The sequence below is a fragment of the Onychostruthus taczanowskii genome, unplaced genomic scaffold (genome assembly GCF_017590055.1).
Source record: "Onychostruthus taczanowskii isolate IOZ18803 unplaced genomic scaffold, ASM1759005v1 scaffold79, whole genome shotgun sequence".
Taxonomy (NCBI): domain Eukaryota; kingdom Metazoa; phylum Chordata; class Aves; order Passeriformes; family Passeridae; genus Onychostruthus; species Onychostruthus taczanowskii.
In genome coordinates, this window is record NW_024505782.1 from 3,547,631 (window position 1) to 3,570,922 (window position 23,292).

General features: G+C 47.1%; 1 protein-coding gene across 1 annotated transcript in view; it reads right to left on the reverse strand.

Moving 5' to 3' along the window:
* MYO5B (myosin VB) overlaps positions 1 to 23,292 on the reverse strand; it is a 146,247-nt gene that overhangs the window by 67,335 nt on the left and 55,620 nt on the right. Inside the window, exons 8-14 of the mRNA XM_041423573.1 lie at positions 20,338 to 20,445; positions 18,215 to 18,324; positions 16,396 to 16,661; positions 11,498 to 11,579; positions 9,423 to 9,563; positions 2,117 to 2,239; positions 851 to 934 (exon numbers count right to left, since the gene is read on the reverse strand). Coding sequence (XP_041279507.1) covers positions 851 to 934; positions 2,117 to 2,239; positions 9,423 to 9,563; positions 11,498 to 11,579; positions 16,396 to 16,661; positions 18,215 to 18,324; positions 20,338 to 20,445 — 914 coding nt within the window. The remainder of the gene's footprint in view (positions 1 to 850; positions 935 to 2,116; positions 2,240 to 9,422; positions 9,564 to 11,497; positions 11,580 to 16,395; positions 16,662 to 18,214; positions 18,325 to 20,337; positions 20,446 to 23,292) is intronic.

Genomic DNA, 23,292 nt, shown 5'->3' on the forward strand with positions numbered 1-23,292 from the left:
CAAGTTGTTTGTACAGCACTCAGGAGAGAGAAGGAACAGGCACAAAACCTTGTAAAAGACAAGTGACACCAATGTTAATTTGTTAAAGTTACACATTGGCAGCGGTGTAAAACAGCTCCACAGCAGCTGGAGTGTCTCAGAGTTCATGTTACAGTTCCAGCATTACGTACTGACCCCAGTTTTTGCACAGTAATTATTGAAGTAATTAGAGGTCACAGGGACAAGTATGATGGGATTGGATTACAGCTAAGAGGAACAGCTATTTTCACACAGGAAGGGGATAGGACCAGAAAGACTGTGCTGGTCAATGTACAAACTACACTGGTCACAGTGGCTTTTAACTCCAGATCCCCGTGCTTTTGACCAGCCTGGTCTAGTGGAAGGTGTCCATGGCAGGGGGCTGGGACAAGATGATTCCTAAATTTTCTCCCAGCCCAAATCATCCTGTGATTCTATGGGTGATGGGTGATTGGGTGATAGGTGGGGAGCTCCAAGCAAGAGCTAAGTGGGATTTACAGTGCCCAAAAACTACCTGTGCCTAATTTTGACCCTTGGTGACAAAAAAAAAGAAGAAGAGGATCAGCAGGTTTGGAAACTAACTCTGTGACGCATCTTGACAGGACACCAACACCAGGGTGAAGGAAGGCAGACAACCACCCACATCCACGCGTGGCTGCAACTGTAACCCCGAGCACCCTCCTCTCCCCTCTTTTTCCCTGCTCCACACCCCACTGATTTGTCTCTTTGGTGGCTGTCAGTGGCTGGAGGCAGCTGCACGTTCACACCCTGAGCCAGGCGTGGCACAGGGACGCACAGCTCAGCTCCAGCCTGGACACCTGCCCTGTTTTACCTTGCTGGCTTTCAGGATGTTGATCTGCTCCTCGTACACTGTGTCCCTGTTCTTCTCCAGAAACCCCTCGCTCTGGTACTCCACCTGCCAGGACACAAAGGGAAGAAGCTCAGAGGGACAAGTCCAGAATACAGGGACAAGGTGCTCCCACCACCCCCCTGCTGTCAGGAGCTCAGCCCTGAAAGGAGAAAGGAACAACTGGAACTTAAAGGTCACTTTCTATCAGAGTGAATCTGGGTGAAAGCAAAATCCTTACTGCAACCACAGATTGTTTCCTAGTCATTAAATTGCTGTTATGGAAGCCAAGGGTAAAAAATGCAAGGATCATCAGTAACACTACACACTCTTTTGTTCACTCCTCAACTCCTCCTAAGCTAATCAATAAACCTCAAAATATGCCCTGTCTAAGTCTCTTGTAGGTCTCTTGGGTTTTGAAACTGCAGAGGGTTGGGGTGCAAAGGAATTTTAAAAAATTTTAAAAATAAATTAGGGACAACAAAAGAAAATTTATCATTTTTCATATTTGAAAAAAAAGAAAAACGTCCTACAAAATATTGTTAATGAAGGATCCATATGCAAAACCAGCTGCCTAAGGAAAGGTGAGTACCTTTACCCTCAGCCTTTGCCATGGTGAGTGCCTCTGGCATCCAGGGCAAACCTGGCTAGGAGTAGCACCTGTAGAGCATCACAGCAGCTGGATGCTGTCCAGCTCCTCAGACACATCCCTGGGTTTATCTTTTTAATTTTTCCCCAGCAAATATGTGTTTGGGGTAACTTCAAGCTTTTGAGATTCCTGTTTGCTGTGGGTAACACCTATTACATCAGGGCTTCAGTGAAGCTGGAGCCCATGGACAAGACCCCTGAGCACCAGGCACTGGGATTTGGTTTAGTTTAGTGCCACAGTTGGTATCTTCTCCCTCAAAAAGCTGGGATCTGCCTGGGATCACCTCTCACCTCCTCCCTGCGCCGTGCCTTGCTGACACTCACAGCTCCTGCTATTCAAACACAAACACATTTTCTGCCAAGCTGCCCTTACAGAAGCCCATTTCACCGCAGCTTTGGGAAAGAGGATTTTTCTCTCCTGGAGAATCCACAACTCACAGCTCAGAGCCAGGAGGCTGAAACCCTCGCGGCTGAGCCAGACTTGAGCACCGGAGCCAGGACCACCACCCTCCAGGCAGCAAGGAGCAGCTCAGGGGGCTACCCAGGGATTTACTGTGCTGCAGGAGGCTTTCCCGTGCCTGCTGGGTGCTCCCTGCCGGGTACCTTGTCGGCGAAGTGCAGGACGATGAAGGAGGTGTTGGACATGCGAGGCTTCTGGAAGTGCTGGCTGGCGGCGTGGCGGTCGTACAGCTTCAGCGCCCAGTTCTGGTCCGTGCCCTTGGGCACCTGCACGGGGACAAAGGGGACACTGCAGGGCCAGCTGCTGCTCTGGGGTCACCTGCCGTCCTGACAAACACACCCAGACTGTGTTTCCAGCAGGAAACACCCCAATCTTGGTTCTGTTCCCGCAGCCGGAACGGCTCTTGCAGGGAAAAAAAGAGGCAAAGCAAACCAACAAAACGAGCTGAACAAATTTAAAAAAACAAACAAAAAGCACCCCAAAACAAAACAAAAACACTCACAAACTCTGAAAGGAAACAAAAACAAACAAAGCCCCGTAAACAAACAAACAAAAATGAAACAGCCACCAAAACAAACAAAAGCAATCCAAAAACTAACAAAAGCCCAAAACCTCCTCCCCAAAAAACAAACAAACAAAAAAAAAATCCTGAAACAAAAAAGCACCCACAAAACCCTGTAAGAAAACCAAACAAAAAACACACACAAAAACCAAAACAAACAAAATCAAATCATAAACCAAGAAAAAAACCCCAAAATCTCCCCCCTGAAAAAGACAAACAAAAAGCCACAACAGAAACAAAGGAAACAACACTTCAAATATTTACACACACACATCTAAAACCCCCCAAACAACAACAAAAAACCCCCAGTAATTAAAACAGAAATATTGAGGAAGTATTTTTACACATAAGATACGTTAACTACTCAGGCACCAACATTGTTTTTTAATGCTGTTTTAGGTGATGGAATAATTTCCAGAAACTGCCACATGAGACCACATGCATGAAGTTCTGGTTTATGTAACAGTGAAGTTGTTCCTCTTGGGGTCTTGAGAGCCACCTCTGATGGGGTTCATCCCCATCCCACGACCCACTGCTGAGCACTGCAGTGGCTGCACAAATACACACATACTGATTTATTTTTTTAACAAAAACAAATTGATAACTGGGTATTTAGGTTAGAAAACAAGATGGTGCAGAAGAAAAGTCTCAGTCAATATTTAAGCTTAGATGGGACAAAGCCTAGAAACCACAGAACAACCATGCAGCAGCAGAGAGAGCTCTCGATCATCCATCAGGACTTTACATAGGCCTTTATATGAAAAATCACAGAGGAAACAGGGACAGAGAACAGGAAGATGGAAAACACGAGACAGGTGAGAAATATTTCTTTATGCTGCTCTGAAACAGCCTTTGATTTCATGACAGAAAACCAAAACACAGCAGAAGGGTTCTGAACACAGGGAGAAGCATCTCCAGCCAATCCCTGTAATGAGGGTGAATTAAATGCAGCAGCCATTCACGCAAGCTGTGCTCTCCCACATTTGTTTACACTTTACAATTTTTAAGTTTAGCCAATTATGGATACACACAGAAATAACACAAGCTATATATAAATATTGAAAGGCACTTAGCTGTGCAATTAAATACATGTTTTATTTATGCAAGGTAAGACTCGCATGTTTAAACGATGGGGTTATATAAATGTAAATGTGTTTCTTTTCATCGGTTATATTTAATATTTGCATGCAAAACCATCCTTTCTGGAGGTATCACTGGGTGCCCCCTGTGCAGGACTAAGCCACAGGTGCAGAGCAGGAGCACTGCAGCCACCCTGAGCCAGATTTATCCTGCACCAGCTCTCTTCCAGGGCATCCACTTTGCTGAAAAACCTGCTTATCTGGGAGCTGAACTTCAAAGGCATTGCTCCTGCCTCCCAGAAAGAAGGTTTGCCATACCCTGCTCACCATCCTGCAGCCTGGGTATTTTTAGCTGCCTGGGAAGCAACTGATATGGACCAAGTTCCAAAGATAAAAATTAAGGAGACCATTATCTACACTATTATAACAGCTTTTGGTATTACCTTGGCAGTTTGAGGCCCTTAGAGCAACTGAGAAAGTTATTTATGGGCTATCTCATCTTTTTTTTTTAGGGGATGGGGAAGAGGATAAACTACTGCCTTGCAAATTTTGAACAGAATCTTTAAACAGGATAAAGCTGACAGCAGGAATTGCACAAGGTCACTGCTTGTGCTCCCCTGTCCCTCCCCTCTGGATCCACTGTTCCTGGTGCTGCCAGGAGCTCCTGCAGCCACAATCACACCCACCCACTGCAGCCAGGGCCATCCCCACAGGATCCATCCTGCATCCCAGGACCAAGAACCCACCAGCCACGAGAGGAGATGCTTGGGACTGCCTGGACTAAAGGCTGAGACTCCCTCCACCACCACCTCCAACAGAAGGACAATTAAGTGGATAGAAGACACAAAGGTCAATGGCTTAAGGTGAAAGAGGGTAGATTTAGGTTAGATATTAGGAAAAAATTCTTCCCTGTGAGGATCTGGCACAGGTTACTCAGCAAAGCTGTGGCTGCTCCATTCCTGGAAGTGTCCATGGCCAGGCTGGACAGGGCTTGGAGCAACCTGGAATAGTGGAAGGTGTCCTTGCCCATGGTAGGGAGCTGGAACTTGGTGAGCTTCAAGGTTCCTTCCCACCCAAACCATTCAGGGATTCTGTGATTCCAACCTAATGATCTGAAAGTCAACCCTCTGAAAACCCAGTAGGAATTGCTCACATTTTATTTCTTTACTCCTTAGCACTCCAGTAGAAGTTAAAAGCCTGAAAAGAGCGTGGGCTGCCTCTGCAGTAACACTCCAGAAACACGTTCCCCTGCAAGTGATGTGCCTGACTTTAAAGTCATCAGAGCTGACAGCGTGACGTAGGGGAGGCTGTTCTGCTGCTCATCGGGCAGCCCACCCCAGAGGAAAGCCCAGGGGTCCAACCTCTGCTCGTGGAGCAGAAATCCCCCCCGGACAGGAAGGCCATGTGCTAATTCCTGATGTCCAAAAAACTAACGAGTCCAGACAAGGAAAACACATTTGCTCAGATCCCCAAGTCCGCAGCGATGCACGGAGACAGGCGGGGTGGAAAAGCAGTCGGCCAGAAGCGGAGAGCAGCGTTCCTGGCACTTGACAGAAGGACACAGCAAGGGTCAAAGAGCATCTTCTGAACAGCACTAGAAAATGCATTTGGCACATTAGCAGCATAACACAGTGGCGACGTGCCATGGAACACAGAATGGAGCCACAGAGGAGCTCAAGAGCATGAGGGAGTTGGGGGCTTTGGTGAGACACATCCCCCTTGGCAGCCTCAGGGTCAGGCTGCTCCACCAGCAGAAAGATCCCTCAAAAATCTCGGACAATGATGACAACACTGACAAGTGAACCTTCCCAATCAGCCTGCTCTTGACTGAACCCTTTTGGTTGTACTTAAGGGAAAGAGACATTTGGTTTTTCATTAATTTTTTTCACTCTCACTCCCACGCCAAGGCAAAAGCAAGGAAACAGTGAGGTAGCAGGACACGTGAAGGAGAAACCTGGGCATCCACAGTAACCTCTGACTGTACTCCCAAACAGAACCACAGAGCCACGAATATCCTGAGCTGGAAGGGACCCACAAGGACCAGCATTGTCCAGCTCCTGACCCTGCACAGGACAGCCCCAAAAATGCCACCCCGTGCCAGAGAGCATTGTGCAAGGTTCTTGGGAAGTGTCTGGAAGGCAGGCAGCACGCCCACATGGCATGTAGCTTCAGTCTGAAAGGCTGGACAGCTTTTGACAGAGGCTCAGCTGCATTTCTTAGGGTTTTCTGTTTCCTCTAAGGATAACCTAAATCTCTTGAAAAACCAACCCTAACTGGCTGCTCCTCTTCAGAGAGTGCAAGTCATTCCACATGTCTCCTCAGAATTCAAAGTCTTCCAAAGTGTGCTGTCCCCTTCATCAAAGTAATTCCGTCCACAAGTGCAACCATACCCTAAATCTATTCTAAATATCCAACCAATCTTCCCACAATGGATCTGGAGAAGACAACCCCCATCCTTCATTCCTCCTGACAGGCTCTTCTCCTTTTCCAGATTATTTCCCCCAGCCCCACTGAGGTGACTGACCCACCCTGCACAGCTCACCAAGGGGAGGTTCTCCTGGATGCCCTTCTGCCCTTTCCCACCTCTTTGGGCTCATCAGTTTGTGCTACAGCACATCAGCATCCCACCACCAGCGTGGTGGCCTTGGCCAAGATTGCTGAACAGGGGACATGAACTCTTGCTGCTCCTCTGGCATCAGAGCAAAACCAAGAGGTCCTAAAAGCTACAGATCCAGGCAGGTGAAACTCCAGTGCAGAAAATGGGGAAAAGGCTCTTCGAGGACTTCAGGACTCCCCCAGCAGAGGATACAGGTCACAGCCCAGAGAGATTATAAGGGTTCCTTGGCAGACCAAGGATGTAACAGGACAAAGGACCAAATGAGCTCCAGAAGCCATCTCTAACCATAATAATTCCAGAGCAGCTTCCAACTCCTATATTACAAAGCTGTTTTTAAAAACCCAAACATGAACATCTCCCTCCTGGAGAGGGATTTTTCACAAAGATGTGGAGTGACAGCACACAGGGAATGACTTCCCACTGCCAGAGGGCAGGGTTAGATGGGGTATTGGAAAGGAATTGTCCCCTGTGAGGGTGGGCAGGCCCTGGCACAGGTGCCCAGAGTAGCTGTGGCTGTCCCTGGATCCCTGGCAGTGCCCAAGGTCAGGCTGGATGGGGCTTGGAGCAACCTGGGACAGTGGAAGGGATGGGGCATGGGGTGGAGCAGGATGATCTTTAAGGTCTACACCAAACCATTCTGTGATTCTGTGATTCCCTGATTCTATATGCTAAGGTCTGTTTTAAGAAGTAGGGTTTTTCTCATTAGCTTTCAGGAGACAGGTTTAGTCCTTAACACTCCAATCCCAGTTCAAGGGCCCTCTCTTTCACTGCCAATTCTTACATCAATTTTTCCCTAAACAGCAACAAGACTCTCCTGTGACCTACACTTCCTGAGCTGCTTCAGCACATACCCAGCCACCTCCTCTCCAACCACACATTAAGGACTAAAAAAAAACCCCATACTGTGAAGTGAGAACATTGGTGACAAACCCTCTGCAATTGCACTAATGCTCCATTATGTACCAAATATTCCCCTGGTGCCGTTTCACGCCCCAGAGTGTTTTCATCCACTGCTGTAGGTTCCAACAAGGTGGCATGTAATTACCTTATTGTGATCCCACCCCAGGATCCAAAACGCTGCCGTGGGGGTGAGGGCTTTCATCCATAAACTGCTGCCTTCAGCTGACAGGCTTTGCTGAAATTTTCATAAATCTGGAGAACACTTGCAGGTTGTTATAAAAGAGGCAATTACAGGGCCAGTAATAAGGGGCTATGACTAATGACAGCATCCCCCACTGACAGGTAAACACCCAGACAACTGGCATTTGATGAGAAGGGGGAGGGAATAGATCTTGTTGTGGAGGAGTTGGGGTTGGTGTTTTGGGTTTTTTTTAATTTTCTTTTTGGGGATTTTTTTTGTTGTTGTTTTGGTTTGGTTTTGTTTTGTTTTTTATTTTCTTTTTGGGGATTTTTTGGTTGTTGTTTTGGTTTGGTTTTGGTTTTTTTTTTTGGGGGGGGGGGTTGTGGTTTTTTTAATTTGTTTTTGGGTTTGATTTTTTGGTTTGTTTTTTTTTTTTTGTTTGTTTGTTTGGTTTTTTTTTTGTATTTTTGTATTTTTGGTTGGTTGGTTTTTTGTCAAAAAATAAGTATGGGCTAAAAAAGTAGTACCAGGTAAATCTACTGCTGGTACATGGGAGCTGCAATGTCATCACCAGCAGTGCCACCAGCAGCAACCAGTGCCAGGTGCTCCAGAGAGGAGACAAGGGTGTGACTCCCAACACCAGGGAAACTTCCTTTATGGTCCTCATAGCACCCAGGAGACAGTTTGAGCCTGCAGAATTTAACTGGCTTAATAGCACAGAGAGCAGATGAAATTATGCTGAATATCAAGCAAATAATCTGACCTCCTTCCAAACCAGCACTGGATGAGATACTACTTTTAAGGACATCAAATGAAATCTAATTTTTTCTCATTTTTAAGGAGATTTCCTGAGAGCAGACTTGAAAAGGCAAAGCCCCACCTCTGGCTCACCCCAAAGACAAAGCCAGTGTCTGTAGCCCAGAGCAGGGCTGAGCTCGTGGGATGTGCAGGCTGGGACAGCCCTGCTGTGCCTGGGAAGGCAGCCCTGGTACCTGGAGGGCAGCAAACACTTCACAGGTCACCCCCTTCCAGACAAACACAGGTGCTACATCCTCATCCAGGGAAACCAGTCTGAGCAATGGATCCCAACCCTTCCCCTCTGATACAACATGTACACTTGTGCTCAGATCTGTCCTGTGCTCATGGATCCCACAGACACCACTAGAATTCCTTGGGTCCTCCTTACCACCTTGGCCATGCTGGTGAGCTGGGCCCTTTATCCACCTCAGCTCTCCCAGCACTTTGTCTCACTCTTCCCTGCCTTTGTTCAGAAACACTCAGGGCCCTCCCACAGTCAGAATGATATTCCCTGGCACAGAACACATCCAAGCCTCAATGGAAACCCTTCCTGAGGACAACGTGGGTCACCCCACAGCAAGACCAGGCTGAGGCTCCTCAAGGCAGCCACACCCAGCAGGAAGGCAGTCCCCCATACCCTTCCAACAGGACATCTCCAGCATCAAAGAGCTTCAAAACAGGTATCACAGCCTCCCAAGGAAACCTGCCCTCTGACATTCCCTATTCCTGTGTACATTTGATTAGTCATGACTGAGCAATGTGTGAACAGGGAGCCCAACCTTTCTCCTGGATTGTCATCAAGGTTTGCCACTCTGGCTCTTCTCAAATTTCAAACAAGATTTCACTTTGACCAGTATGAGAGAGAAGGCAAAAGACAGTAAACTGCTCTCCAACATTACAACCTTCTGAAGTCTGCATGCTAAATGCAGTGAGCTTTACCTTAAAGAGCTATTGCAAGAGGACTCAGGTTTCCCCTGAGACAAAATAAGGCTTGAGAGGAGCTCCAGCTCCTTTTGGGCAATGCCCAAGACACCAGGTCTCAGTCAAAGGCTGTCCCTCAGTGCAGCCAGGCCAGACACATGAGCACTGGCTGCACACTGAGTGCAGGTACCTGGATTTGGAGCAAACACCTGCCCAGGAACATCCCACACCAAAGCAAATCCCAGCTCAAGCCTACTCTTGCCATGAGCACAGCAGCAACTCACATGAAAGAAGATGTTTACCCACCTGCAAGACACCAGAGATTAAAGCCCATTCTTGGATCTTTTACAGAGACAAAGGCACAGGTGAAAAGGTAGGAGGTCCTCTTTACCTTGCACTCTTCATCCAGCAGGTCCAGGATCCCAAGCTTGGCCTCTATCAGGTCTATGCAGGGCTGGTTGTCGTAGAAGTCTATGAGAGTCCAAGGGATTCCCTCCTTCATGTACTCTTCTTGTTCCAGCTTAAACACGTGCTGGGAGTGGGAGAAAGCAGAGCCACAGAGTGTGAGCCCAGCCAGCAGAGCACAGCCCCTTCCCCTTATCCCTGCTGGAGTATTATATTTTCTTTTTCAGAGCCAGGTCTAATAAGCTCTCAAAGAAATATAGTACACCCAAAGATAGCTAAGCTGTTCTTGAAAGCATAAAATGAGCAAGATGACTTCTGCTGCAGTGTTAGAAACAAAAAGGTTTAATAAAAGGCAAAATAACAAACAGAAAAACCCGAGCCAAGTGCAGAAGTCTGCTCCTAGTAAAAACACTTTACAAAAGCCCCTAGCTCCTTTGTTTTCTTCTTTTTCTACCTAATTGTTCAAGTGAAACTTTTTAGATTCTATCCAATTAAATGCCCTTAAGTTTTTGGTGGAGTTCCTGAAGCCCTACGAAGTAGCTTTTCACCTAATTGTTGAGAAAAACTTCTAAGCTTCTTTCTTTTTTGAAAGACAAAAAATGGTTTTGTCACTCTGTCATCAAAAAGCACACTCCCACACTGGAGTCCAGCATTCCCTGGGCACATCCAGAGGCCACAGAGGCTCGAGGTGCCCTCACATACAGCCTGCACGTTCACACAGTTTCCTGGCCAGGAAAACAAAACCATCACACTGGGAAACCACGGCGCAGGGAAAAACAAGGCTTGAAATGACTTCCACTGCAGGATGACTGAAGCTGTCACTGCGACGAGGTGGGAGCCATACACTGGTGTGGCAGTGACACATACATCCCCTGGGCTGACAAAAACCCTCCTCTGCTTTATTGCTCTGCTGACTGTGACCTGAAGCAGGTTCACAGGCTGGGAGCCCAGCCCTGCTGCGAGCAGGGCTCCACAAAGAGCACCCATCATCCCACAAGGGACATCAGCAGCAGCATCTGACTGACTCAGGCACATTTCTATTGAAAATTATTGTTTAAAAGAACCAATAATAAAAAAAATCTTTGCATGGCTTACGTATCTCAGACCTCTGCCCAAGCAGATAAATTGTCTCTGGCTATTTCTGAGATACTCTAAAGCATATTAAAAAATGATTTTTCAAATGCACTTTTTTTCCCCCCTTCAAAGATAGCTTTTTAAAATCTCTTCAAACATGTCATCTTGGAGTTTGAATTTATAAGCTTCAGAAGTGATAGTCAGGCACACCAAGTAAGATATGAATAGTGCAAATACAATCCATAATTTACTTTTCATTTTAGCAGCAGTGATCTATCTGATGCATTAGATAGACTGCAAATGTTCATGTCCATGCATAAGATATGGCTTCAAAGGGCCAAACTAATCTGCAGTATTTAAATGCTCAAATTTAACAAGTTTTCCCCTGTATCCTGAAATTAACAGTATTTTTTTCCTTACTTACAACTGATACAGAAGACAACTTCTTACTGGTTCCATTACCAGTGAAGGTAAATACTTATTTCAAATAAAACAGGAAAACTTCTGGGTTTTGTGAGGCATGGCCAAGTGAAAAGTGGAGAGTGTTTCCAATTCTGTTATTTAATACAGAGTTTTCATCTCACAGGTTTAAGCCATGTTTAATGGGAAGGTTTCCACACCCATAACTTATTTTAATTCACGCTGGAAATCAGCATGAGGCCATCCATGTTTTGTTTTAGGATTGAAACAGCACCAGGAAGAAGGCAGATTAGATATTTATTCAGAGCAATATGTAAGCCTTTGCACAAACCACATGCAAATCCATTTCCAGGATGAAGTTTATACATCAACTAAGCAACATTTTCCAACTTGATAGGAATATCTAGAAGCACTGCAGTGAAATGTCTGGGAGAGAGGCATGCCAAGGATCCTTATGAGCTGTCCAGGCTGCAGGTAAATGCTGTAAAGCAGAAGCCAGGCACACCACAATCCTGCCTAGTTACATTTTCTGCTCGGTTTTATGGAAAGTTTCCAAGCTGACCTTACCGAGTTGAACTGCTGCTGGAGCTTCTCGTTGGCATAGTTGATACAGAACTGTTCAAAGCTGTTCACTTCAAAAGTTTCAAACCTGCAAAGCAATGAATAAATCAGCATTAGGCGTTGCTTTGTCTCAAAATCTTCTTTTTTTTTTTTTTTTTTCATTTTTCCTGCAACGATGCCATCCGTGTGAGGGGGAACACTCAACCATCCCTTCCATTCCTCCTGCCCCAGATCTACACTTTTTTGCTCAAAACATCTTTCTTTCCTTGGCACAACTCGAGGGATTCAAGAGGTCCCTCCTGGTACACAGGAATGAGATATTTGGCACGACTGCAGCTTCCTGCCCATCAGCTCTGTCTGAGACAAGAAATGTAACTGCTTCTCCTGGGGAAAAATATTATGAAATATTAAGTTCCAAATAGATTCACTGCAAAGGTGATGAAGAAACAGTAGCTGCTGTCTTAAAAGACCCAGCATGCTACTTTTAATGGAATTTAATAGAGCAGAAAAAGAAGGTATTAAATTTGTAATTATAGCTTCTGTACTGCATCCCTGTTAGCACAAAAATTAGACACACATGAGTAAGCACCTTTTGGAAGGGAGAAGGGGAAAAATGGTGATTTCAGCTCCAATTCCACATTCCTTAGAGGACCCTTAGAGGGTCCTTGTTGCTGGACTCTGTGATCCACCTCTTCACCAAGACTTCCACAGCTTCCCACGCCAACATATTATCCTACCCTGTCACAGATTAGCTCCAAAACAAGCCCAAAAATAGCTTCTTAGTCACAATTAGAAAGGAAAAAATATGCAGTTTTAGTGAGACAGATTACAGGTAAGGAGCAGGGAGCCAGCAGAGCCCCTGAGGCTGAAACACAAAACACCCAGGGACAGGCACAGGGAGCCAGGCCTGCTCTTAAACCCAAAGAGGGTATTTTGAGCTACCTCTGGGAATTATGTGTCTTATATTTCTATTTTTAAGGCACAGTTGGAAGGGGGAAGGGAAAAAAAGAAGTCTTTGACACATGACTGTAAGGATTAAACCAAGGGGAGAAGTGGGAAGGCTTCCTGTGTTCAATGAGTAAGCTGCTGTAATGATAAATATGCGACTAAATAATTGTTGGGGTAATAGGCACCGTAGGAGCTGGCAGAACAGTCTTTAAACACTGAATAAATGAAGCCCTTTCTTTCCAGCCTCTCTTCCTCAAAATTCAGTACTTCTGCCACTTCCTGAGGACCACCCTGCTGTTACCCAGGTGATGCAGTTGTTCCCCAGGTACTTCCAGGTGACAATGCCATCACCACACAAAATGCCAGAGTCCCTAGGAAAATGCAATGCCAAATGGCAAAAGAAAAAGGGCAATGGGAGAAATGAGCTGGTTTTGTGCTTTTATCACCCCCACAGCCCTTGAGGAAACCTGGGACTGCTTTCCCTCTGCGTGCCCAGCACTGCCCCCACAGCTGGTGCCACCGGTTCCATCTGCGTGTGTGTGTGCACCTGGTGCCATCCCCTTCCCAAAAACTGGGCTTTACAGTCTTTCATGCAACAGAATCTGGTGCCTGGGACAACAAATTATTACATTAAGGACATGTCTTGGCCCTCAGTGATGGATGTGTCCCTGGAGAGCCCCCTCTGTGCTCGATCTGGTGGCGTGGCTGAGCCAATCTGCGCCTCCAGCCCTTGCCACTCAAGGAATGTGGCATCCCAGGACTCTGGAAATACCAGCTGCTGCAGGCATGATCACAGCAATAGGGCAAGGAAGGATTTAATTAAAACGTAGATGGAGAGGCACAGCAAGCTAGGTGGGAAAAGGCAATGAGGGCAGGAGTGCATGAGGAGAAGAAATCGGAGTGGAAACTTCTCCCCTTCTGAGACACCAGATGTGATTTATGAACCCTCCTGTGAGTGCCAGCCAGGGGCAGAGCTGCTGTACAACTCCAGCTCCGAGGGAGATCTCACAACGTTGCTAATTAAGGGAATCTACTAGCACAGTTTGCTAATTGACAAAGCAGATTAGTCGCCAGCCCTACGTGTGTGCACGCCAGGAGGCCCTACCTGCTCAGAGTGACTGCACTGAGGGCAACATCCTGATGGGGAATGCAAAACAGTGCCTGTTGGGTCTCTATTCATTTTAGTGCACTGTAATTTGGTGGAAAAAACAAGCATATTCACCACTCCAGCCCATCGCTGTGGCTCCCTGGAAGGCACATCCAGATTGGGAACAGACCTTGTAAGTAGATTTTCAAGGGGCAAATGCTGCATTTTGGTTTTTCTGCAGCTCCCCATTCTGCTAGCTTCTCCTAAGTCCTCTGAAGCACCAAGGTTTGTGCTTTGTATTAAAATATTTAAGGTTCATGAATAAGTCCAGCACACAGCTGGTTGCCTGGGTGTTCACACTTCACGTGGCAAACAAGAGGGGGAACAAGCTGTCCCCACCAAGTCCAGGAGTGCCACATGAACCCACTCTTCTGACTGACTTCAGTACTGGTGCTACAGCAAATAACACCATTTCAATAAACACAGAAAGGCTTTCAGTGCTGCACCCTCTCACCTCAGTGTTAACAGAGAATTAAGGATGCAAAGTCGAGCATTTCAAAGTTGGAAGAAAAGCCCTACAGCTTCTGCACCCTCTGTTTGGATCCCATCCCTAGAAATCCCACCCAGAGCACTGGGACAGAAGCTCTGAAGATGGATGTCAAGGATGTGCTGTGAAGCTGGCTGCAGGCTCCCTGCCTTTCCAGCTCAATCCCTCTCCCAAAGGAAAGGAAAAAAACAACATCCACTTGGGGGAAAAAAGTCTGATTGTTAGAAAAATGCATTAAAAACTCAAAAAACACGAGTTAGGAGAACCAAACCACTCTAAAGTTCAGCAGTCAGGCTACCATCACCCGCATTCCCTGCACTGTAAATTACTCAGCATTTAGACAGCAACACCCATTTACAAAAGGGATTCAAGGTCATTTTAGGACACCAGATTCCCACAGGCATTTCAGCCAAGAACATGGACACTTTCCCCTGCAAATCTACCTCTTTAGTAGGACCTGCAGGTCCTTGTGGAAAAGCCCTGCTGGTGTCACCAGGGCTGACAGCACCTGCTGGCCCCTGCACTGGACCGGCAGCTGAAGGAGGTTTTGCTTCCACATTAACAGATTTTCAAGCCCAGCTTAATCTTTTATGAGCCTTATCCTCAAGCCTCCTTTCATTCAGATTTCTGAAAGCCTGATCCTCTAACTCAGGCATCCAATTTTCTGTATGGACTCACCATCACCCACAGGGCTCCATCTCAAAGCTTTATTTATCATGCTCCAGCCTTCACAAATTTCTGTGGGGGAAAACAGCTTCTCTTTCTCATAGAGAAGAGATGGGAAACAGCTTCTCTATCTCATACAGCCTTTGAACCAGACTGTGCCATATTTAAGATCTTCCCAAGTGAGCCCAGAAACTTAAAACCAGAGAGAGCAACCTCATGACCTCGAGCCATCCCACTGAAATCCCAAACCAAACAGAACTGTGTGGTTATCACCCTTGATAGCAGTGTTCCTGCAAACCTTGCCACATGACAGCAGCTATGGATGGAGACCAGCAACCAGTGGGACTGCACTGCTGCTCCAGCACTTTCTGGTATCCTTTCTGCTGCTGTGATTGTCCAGATGCCAAAACTATCATCCCAGACACCAGTAGCTGTAGAAATTTTGTGGGAGGGTTTATACACAAGACCCAGTTCCAGCAATTGTGTAGGTGTCATAGCCCTAAAATCACACTGCATTTTTGTTCTGATCCAGAACTGCTTTGGCAGGATTTCAGTCTGAACTTGAGGTTCTCCTAGAGCTGATAGGCTTCCAGAGGACACGGGACTGGGGACTGAGCAAGCACAGCTGGGTTAGGGACTGGCTTCTGGAGCAGCTGCAACTTTTGCACTCCACCTTCCCCTCCCAGACAGGATCAATTCAGCACCTGAATTAGTAAGGGAGAATGGAGACCACTGCTGTCCCACTGAGAAACACAGAAACACGGAAGGGTTTTGGGCTGCCAGGGACCTTTTAGGGTCATCCAGTCCTCACATGCAGGGACACCTTCCACTGTCCCAGGCTGCTCCAAGTGCCATCTAACCTGGCCTTGCATGGACCTGCTGTCTGGGCCACCCTCTCTTGCCCTTGCTGCCCAGACACACACACACACACACCAAAAAAAGGGTGTTGAAAAAATGGACGGTAAAACCCAAACCCACAAGTCCTCTTTCCTTTTCCACTTCACAACTGACAGAATCCCTTCCCTTCTCTTCCATCTTCTGCTTCTTTGCAGCACTTCAGCTAAAATAAGCTCAGACAACTTTCACATCCCTCTTCCACCACCACTCAGGATGACAAACCGGGCAGTAATGGGTACCCAGAACAACTTTAAAGCAGCTCATTGCCCCTGAGGGCACAGGCTGCAAGCCTTGCAAGAGCTTTTTGCACCTGACACCCCCACCAGAGGTTCCTAAGCTCCTCTGAAAGCTCTCACTGCACCAGGGCCCTGCAGCAGCGGCTTCACAGATGAAGTGAAGGAGCGTCCTCAAACCCCACAGCAACATGAGGCAGTCCTTGCTCTCCACAGCAGCACCTTTACCCCAGCTCATCTTTAAAGCTGTTTTAAACAGCACAGGAGACAGGAACTCCAGATGGGAGAGGCATGGGAGGTAAATCCCAGAACGCAGCGCTCGCACAGCTGCGTGTGCACCATTTTGTGCTGAAGGCGGCACACTCTGAAGGAGGATCAAAACTGCAAACTGCACACCACTTTTCTGTGCTCCTTTCCATCATTCCCATCACCTGTCACCAGACAAAGCAGCGTGTGCTTTGCAAGGAGTCAAAGACAAGCTACAAAGGGGTCACTGAGCAGCCCGGAGAGCTGAGGAGGGGCCTACCCGTAGATGTCGAGCACGCCGATGAAGGAGTGCTGCTTCACCGTGGTGTGCAGGGCCTTGTTGACGTGCTGCACGATCCAGTTGAAGAGCTGGGCGTAGATGTGCTTGGCCAGGGCGTTCCTGGCGTTCACCACCTGGTGCAGGGACATGCTCTTCACGTAGGTCTCGGCCGTGGTGACGAGCTTGCGGTGGCAGAGCCAGTGCTGCATCTGGCTGTGCTCCACGCCCAGCAGGCTGCAGAAGTTGCTCAGGTGCTCGTCCTCACTCTGGGAGGGGGGACCAGAAGTAAAGTCAGCAGGCTGGTGACACCCCAAAGCGGTATTTTAACACCCAAGTTCACAGCTCTGCGCAAGGAATGGTGGCTTGTTGTAACTGTCTAGGGAAAGCTGTGTCTCTGTGGGGGACAGGAGTGGGAATGCGGTGACACCCATCCATCCAGCTGTGGGAGTCCTCGTGGACAGGGTGGGACAGCTCACACGGAGCTCTGGATGGTGGAACCAAGGCTTGGCCCTGCTCTGGTTATCCTTGAGCTCTCGGCTTTCACAAAAAGAACATTCCCACAGGAAAAAGAATTCTCCGCTTCACTCCTCCTCGAGCTGAAGCTACACCCTGCCCCAGGGCAGCCCTGGTTATGCCTGAGACTAAAGCTTAGGGAAAGCCAGGACATCATGCCTTTTACAAAATAGCTCCCTCCTGAATAACAAAGCTATAAATCATGCATTACCAGAAGGGCTTAGGCTTTGCACAATTAATAAAATGAAACGTGAACTTCATTTTCTTTAGTGCAATGTATTTTCCCCCCTCTGAAATTAAGACAAAGCAGTTCTGAGTCTCTATTATGGCCAGATAGCAGGCACTGCCTTTTGGAAAATGATAAAACAATTTCCTCCTCCCCTGTGTAATAATACATGTCTATAGGAAGGAAATTGTTTCCAGTTAGGTAAGTGTACTTGGAAATGCTGGATGGGGTTGGGGATGCAGAAAAGAAGTCATTTTACAAGAATTCTAGGATGTTTTATTGCTACGATACCTTTTTGACCAGAGTCAAGGTTGTGCCAGAACTGATTTAATACCTTGCAATTATATTTGAAGGTAATTAAACAACATGAACTTCATTAACAGAGCTCCACATCGTTGAAGCAGGCAGCCTTCACATATCCATGTTGCCAAATATCAAATAAATTACATCTAGCATCTCACATTGAACACCACATTATCTCTAGGGTAACACTGAAGTGTATGCAAAACCCTTTTAATACTTTAATTAGGAACAAACGACCCAGCCTGGGATACAATGGTAATTTACAGGACAGTATTTTCCATATAATTGCTTTGCTTTCCCCCACCTCTGAACAAACACAGAACCGCCTCTAAGGCATCTTTAGTGTTACTTATTTTTGCTAATTAACCATGCAGTGCTCCTTAGGCCACGCTGCAAGCAGCAGCTCTGTGGCTTTGCCTGGAGGAAAGTGGTTGCAAAGCATCACCATCAGTGCCGGTGTCACCAAGCAGTGTCACAAGTCCCCAAGACCCTGCACAGGGCATTCTAAGGAAGCAAGAAGAGCTAAGGTGGGCTGGGATGTCAGGAATGTAAGCAATTTTTGAACAACCTTGCTTGCAGGCTGGCTAGAGAGGAGGAAAAATGCATTATTTCCCAGGACAAACAAAGCAACTAGGAACTTTTGATGTGTTTTCAAAAAAAAAAAAAAAAAAAAAAAAAAGGCAAGAAAACCAGGAGGAAAAGGGCTTTCTAGCCAAGGACATGAGCCCAGCCTGACTCCTGAGCACACCAAGCTCCCATCTCCTGAGGGTGACCTACCGACACACTGCAGACCTCCCCATCTCGTTCCCCTTGGATTTTCAAGTTCCCCAGGTGCAGAATGGCAGCAATTATCCTAAAAATGGTCATCTGATGAGACTCCTTCACTCCTGCGGGAACAATTGATGGCTGATTGTCACAAAGGAAAACGAAACACAATTTTAAGTTTATTTGAAGGTGCTTGCAGTGCTTTATTTCCTCTCGAGGCAATTTGTTTTCAGAATCATGAGGCTTCTTCCAGCAAATATACCTTAAACTCTCAATTTTAACATGGATGGGTTTAATATACACAAACCCAAGGATGCTGCTCCACAGTGATCAAACAGGAGCAGAGTTACAGGGGCTCTGCAGCTTTCACAGAACAAGGAATTGCTCTTCTGTCATCACAGTCTGCTGGCAACCAAAGCACACAAACTACAAATCACAAATTACACATTACACCTATTGCCAACATCCCACGAAAAGAAGGAAAATAAAGCCCTGCACAACGCCTCCACACTGGTGGCACAGCTGGATCTAGCAAATCACCAGGGAGGTGATGGGGAGCTCTGCCTTACTGTCCCCAGTGTCTCCACAAGAAACACTTGTGGGTCTTTATTGGGCGTGTAAGATGTTATTGCTTTGTGTATTTTATTTATATATTGCTTTATTTATTTTTCTTTACAGGCATTCCCAGCAGGAGCTTTGCTCAGCAGCAGCCCACACTTGGCCTTCTTGCCGTATCTTGCATTTTTTAAACATCCCAGCTGGGTTTCTGTGTCCCTTTTGTGCTCAGGGCCGGTGTCCTAATTATCCACCCAAGGTCTGAGACATCACCTGCTGGTTTCTGAATTATCCAGAGCCTCCCTTTCTCTCTCTTGGGACTTTTCTGTTATCAGCACAGTGAGAAATGATTCAAGGTTACTGAAAGGAGCAATGCTCTGCTGTCACTTGGAACTCTTAGTTGGAGTTAAGCTTGGCTAGGATTGGGGATTTGCAGACACATGAAAAGGCAAGACTGGAAACTGCAGTAGCAATTTCACCGGGCCATGAATGGAAGCAGAGCTGGGAAACACTGAAGGAAAATGAGAAAAAGCAGAGACAGAGGAGCATGTGAAGAACAGAAAATCCTCATCAGACTGGCCCCAGAAGAAGATGTTGTCACAGGGCTTCCCAGGGACCAGCAAGGAGAGAGGGGAGCTGCTTGGGGAGCCAGAGAAGGGGACCAAGGAGAGATTACACATGCCAGGGGGATGGGGAGAGCATTCTCTGGGGATTGCAGTCCTGTGGGCAAGTTTGGAGCAAATAGGAATCATATTATTTGAGCAGTTAATAGAACCCACACAAGCTGAACAAGAGGAGGGTAAAGACAAGACCCTAAAGAGAAAGAGATGAGGCTCATCTAAAACACAAAGAGGATAAATTTTGGGGAAACAAGTGCAGTTCTACAGCTTGCAGTGAGTCCCCACACTCACTGTAGGCACAGCTGGTCAGGGGATTTCACAGGCAATTATAAATATCATGTGTAATAATAATTATTACAAATTACAACCTGTGAAAAGGAACCAAGAGGTACCAAGACTCACCAGGATTTACAAACATGGTTTCAGATAAATACAAATCTGGGCGAGTTTTCCCTGGCAGATAGTTTTTCCTTTCAAAGAGCCCTGCTGCAAGCAGGGCACAGCTCTGCTCCCCTGCTGCCAGCACAGAGGCTGGACACAGCCACATCTCCTGCAGCGGCCATGTGGATGTGGACTCTGCACAGCAGGGATGTACTCAGCTCATTATTTCCAGGAATCAGCTAGCCAGCACAGCGCTGTGATCCAGCAAGTGACATCACCCTCAACCACAACACAGACTGAACGGCACAGTAATAGCTCTTTTCCTGCTCGTAAACAGGATAAAAAATAGCAAATCAATACTGCAGCCCTTCTTTGACTTCAGAATGGTTTCCCTTAAATTCTGCATCCCTCTCCATTTCACTGCTGCTCCACAGACAGCTGCTAGAAACACTTCTGCAGCTACTACTAAATAGCAAAGTAAAGCCAACTAGGTCAACAGGAACGTCATAATTCAGGCACAACACTGAAAACCACTGCCAGACTTCTGCTGGGCAGGCCTCAAGCAGAGCAACTCCTTACCAAGCAGGGTGAAGGCATGTCTGGTCTTCTCAAAGTCATCAGCATCGTCCACGCCATCGATGGCCGTGTCACCTCCCTGAGAAGTGTAGAAAAAGTCTTCAGCACACGCTAGGAGAGAAGAGAGAGGAGAAACAGGTCAGCAAGCAGTCCTCCCCACTGTCACCATTGAGTCAGGAACAGATAATAAGTGACACAAACTCCAGGTCAGAAGTGAAGAGGACAGAAACCCCGAGTTTATTGGAACCCCTTCTTTGATGCACTGTTCCAATACAGGGGGAACTAATTAGTCATTTAATCAACACATTTCACATGACTGGCTGATTAAGAAGACACCCCTTGGTAAACACCTTATGAGAAAAACAAATTGCTCGAAACACCACCTGCAGATAGTTTACAATTCTTTCTCTCCGCCTCCCTAAAACTTCCCAGACCAGTTCATGGGAAATCTTATCTAGCTTTCTCCCCAGACCAGTCCATGGGAAAGCTTGTCTAGGTTTCCCTCTCTCTGACCAGACTGGTATCCACACCCCACTGCAGCACTGCCCCAAATGGGCACTGGGATTCTCCCTGAAGGACACCTGCGTCCCTTGAACCACAGTTTGCTCGGGGGTGGATGAAGCAGAACTTTGGCAAGTGGCTGCAGCTGCTTCTTGCAGTGGTGAAATCTCTTCTCCATGCACAGCAAGTGCAGTCTGTGGTGTATTTGGGATTCTAGTAACAGCTCCATCACATGGGGAAGACCACTTCAGACACTGAGGGGCTCCTTTCAGTAAATCCTCATCCTGTTTTACACATCCGTGACTGGTTCAGGTATTTTAACACCTTTTCTACACAAAGCCTTAATCCTTGGGAGCAAAGGGAATGGAGAATGGTGCCTGCATTACACCACCCGAACATCTGTGCTTTAGCAAAGTTACTCCAGGATGACACCAATAAACCCTGTGGAGGCTGAGAGGCATTTCCAACGCAAATACAACCAGAAGAGATTGCAGGATTTGTGTCCACTTAAGAAAGCTGCACATGTAATCCCCCTCCTTTAAACAAGGCCCCCCAGGAGGCCCAGAGCAGTGAGATGTGTGCCCACGGCTGCTGGCTGAGCCCTGGCAGAGCCAGAGCTTTTCCCTGCAAGGGCTGGCGAGCCCAGCCCCAGGACAGCCTCCCCACCCCACCCCACCCCACCCAGAATCAGTTCTCAGCACCAGCCTCAGCCTGTTTTGAGCTGAGTAGGAGTCATTAGCCAAAACCCACTCATTAACACACACAAACGCATTTCCCAAACATGGTGAATAGAGAGAAGGAAGCCTACTGCGTTCCAAACTAGCCTAGTGGTAAGCTTTAAAATCACTGCAATCTGCACTTTTCTTGACTCAAATTGCCACCAGAAGCTCCCTCTCCCTTCCCAGGCCTCCCACAGGCTTCTGCATTAGCTGCACTTTCAGGCTGTAAAGAAAAACATTTAATTGCTTTTGGCACACAAAGCCCTGCGACCCGTAGACTTCGGTAATTCCACTCATTGCTGGAGCATCAGGAGCGAGGGGCAGACAATGCTGATTGGGGTCAGGCAGACAATGTCCCTCCTGGTCCCCCAGCACAATGGGAACTCACCCAGCCCATGGTGGAGCACATCACACCCACAGCCTGGTGCTGCTGCACATCGCCCTGCAAGAAGCAGCCAGGGCTGGTGGTGGCTGATGGGACCAGGATGTCAGCTTTCCATTTTCAACATTCACACCGGGATCTGCTCCTGCCTCAAGTCATCCCTGGTATAACTGACTCCAATCTCTGTATTTCAAGATCTCCGTAATTATTTTAACCACACAAACCCTCTGATTCACTGCAAGCAAATAAAACACATTCCTGCCTTGCACCACTGCCCAGGCATCATTAAGCTAGACACCACACTTCAAAAGGCACTTGCATTGCACATCACCATTTAAAGTCAAATATTTACTTTCTAGTTTAAAATTAAACCCATTAGGATCACTCTGACTGAAGCCAGCACTGGTTTGCTTTGTTGGGCTTATGTATGTTTAGAGACTCTTTTTGTTTTCCAGCATCTTGCAACATAAAAGGAAGTAATAACAATTCTCTGTATTTGTAAGACCCAAAGGAGAAGCAATAGCTCCTGGTTTTTAGATGGAAAAATATACATCATCCTCCATGAGTAATAAATAAAAAGTGGATTTTCACATCAAGACACCTCTTGTTTTGTATAAGCCTTGGGAAGACAAGATTGACAGGTAAGTACAGCTCACACAAGGAAATAAATCTAAGTTCTGACTAGTCATCTTCAAGCAGGCCAGTAAATCCGAGGCAAAGCTGGAAATGAAAAACATCACTCAAAAGAAAGACAAACAAGGGAATTGTGCACCTCTGCACCCCCTGCCCAGCACCAGCAGTTCCCCAGGCAAGGGCAGAGCCTGTGTCACACCGACAGGAGCAGCTCACGGACCCACACCCCTGTCCCCACCGAGCCCGTCCGCAGCCCCACATCTGACAGCCCCCAAAACACTTTGGGGAGGTTTTTCCCAGCTATTGTAAGGTGAGAGGGCAGGAAACACCAAGGGCACACTCCTTCACCTTTGGAAAGAGCTGCCTCTTCTCCAACACCTGGTGGACACCTGAGCATGCTGTGACACAGCAAATGCAAAGTGTCACAGAGAGCAGCTGGAGACTGACAGGCACTGGCACCAAATTTTAATTGGAAATGACCCAAGGAGGCTTCCTTGCAGCTAATGGCCCTGGCACCCATTCCTTCTGCACTGCCAGCTGTTGCCATTACACATTCATCCCTGAGATGCTGAAGCTGAGAGCCACAGTCACAACTGCACAAACGTGTCCTGGGTGACGCACCAGGACAGCAAAGGCCTCTCAGCCTGCACTCCTGCCACTCACCACAAACACAGATGATGCTTTTAGAGAGCTCTGATGAGTAAGACTGGTATTTCCCCTGAT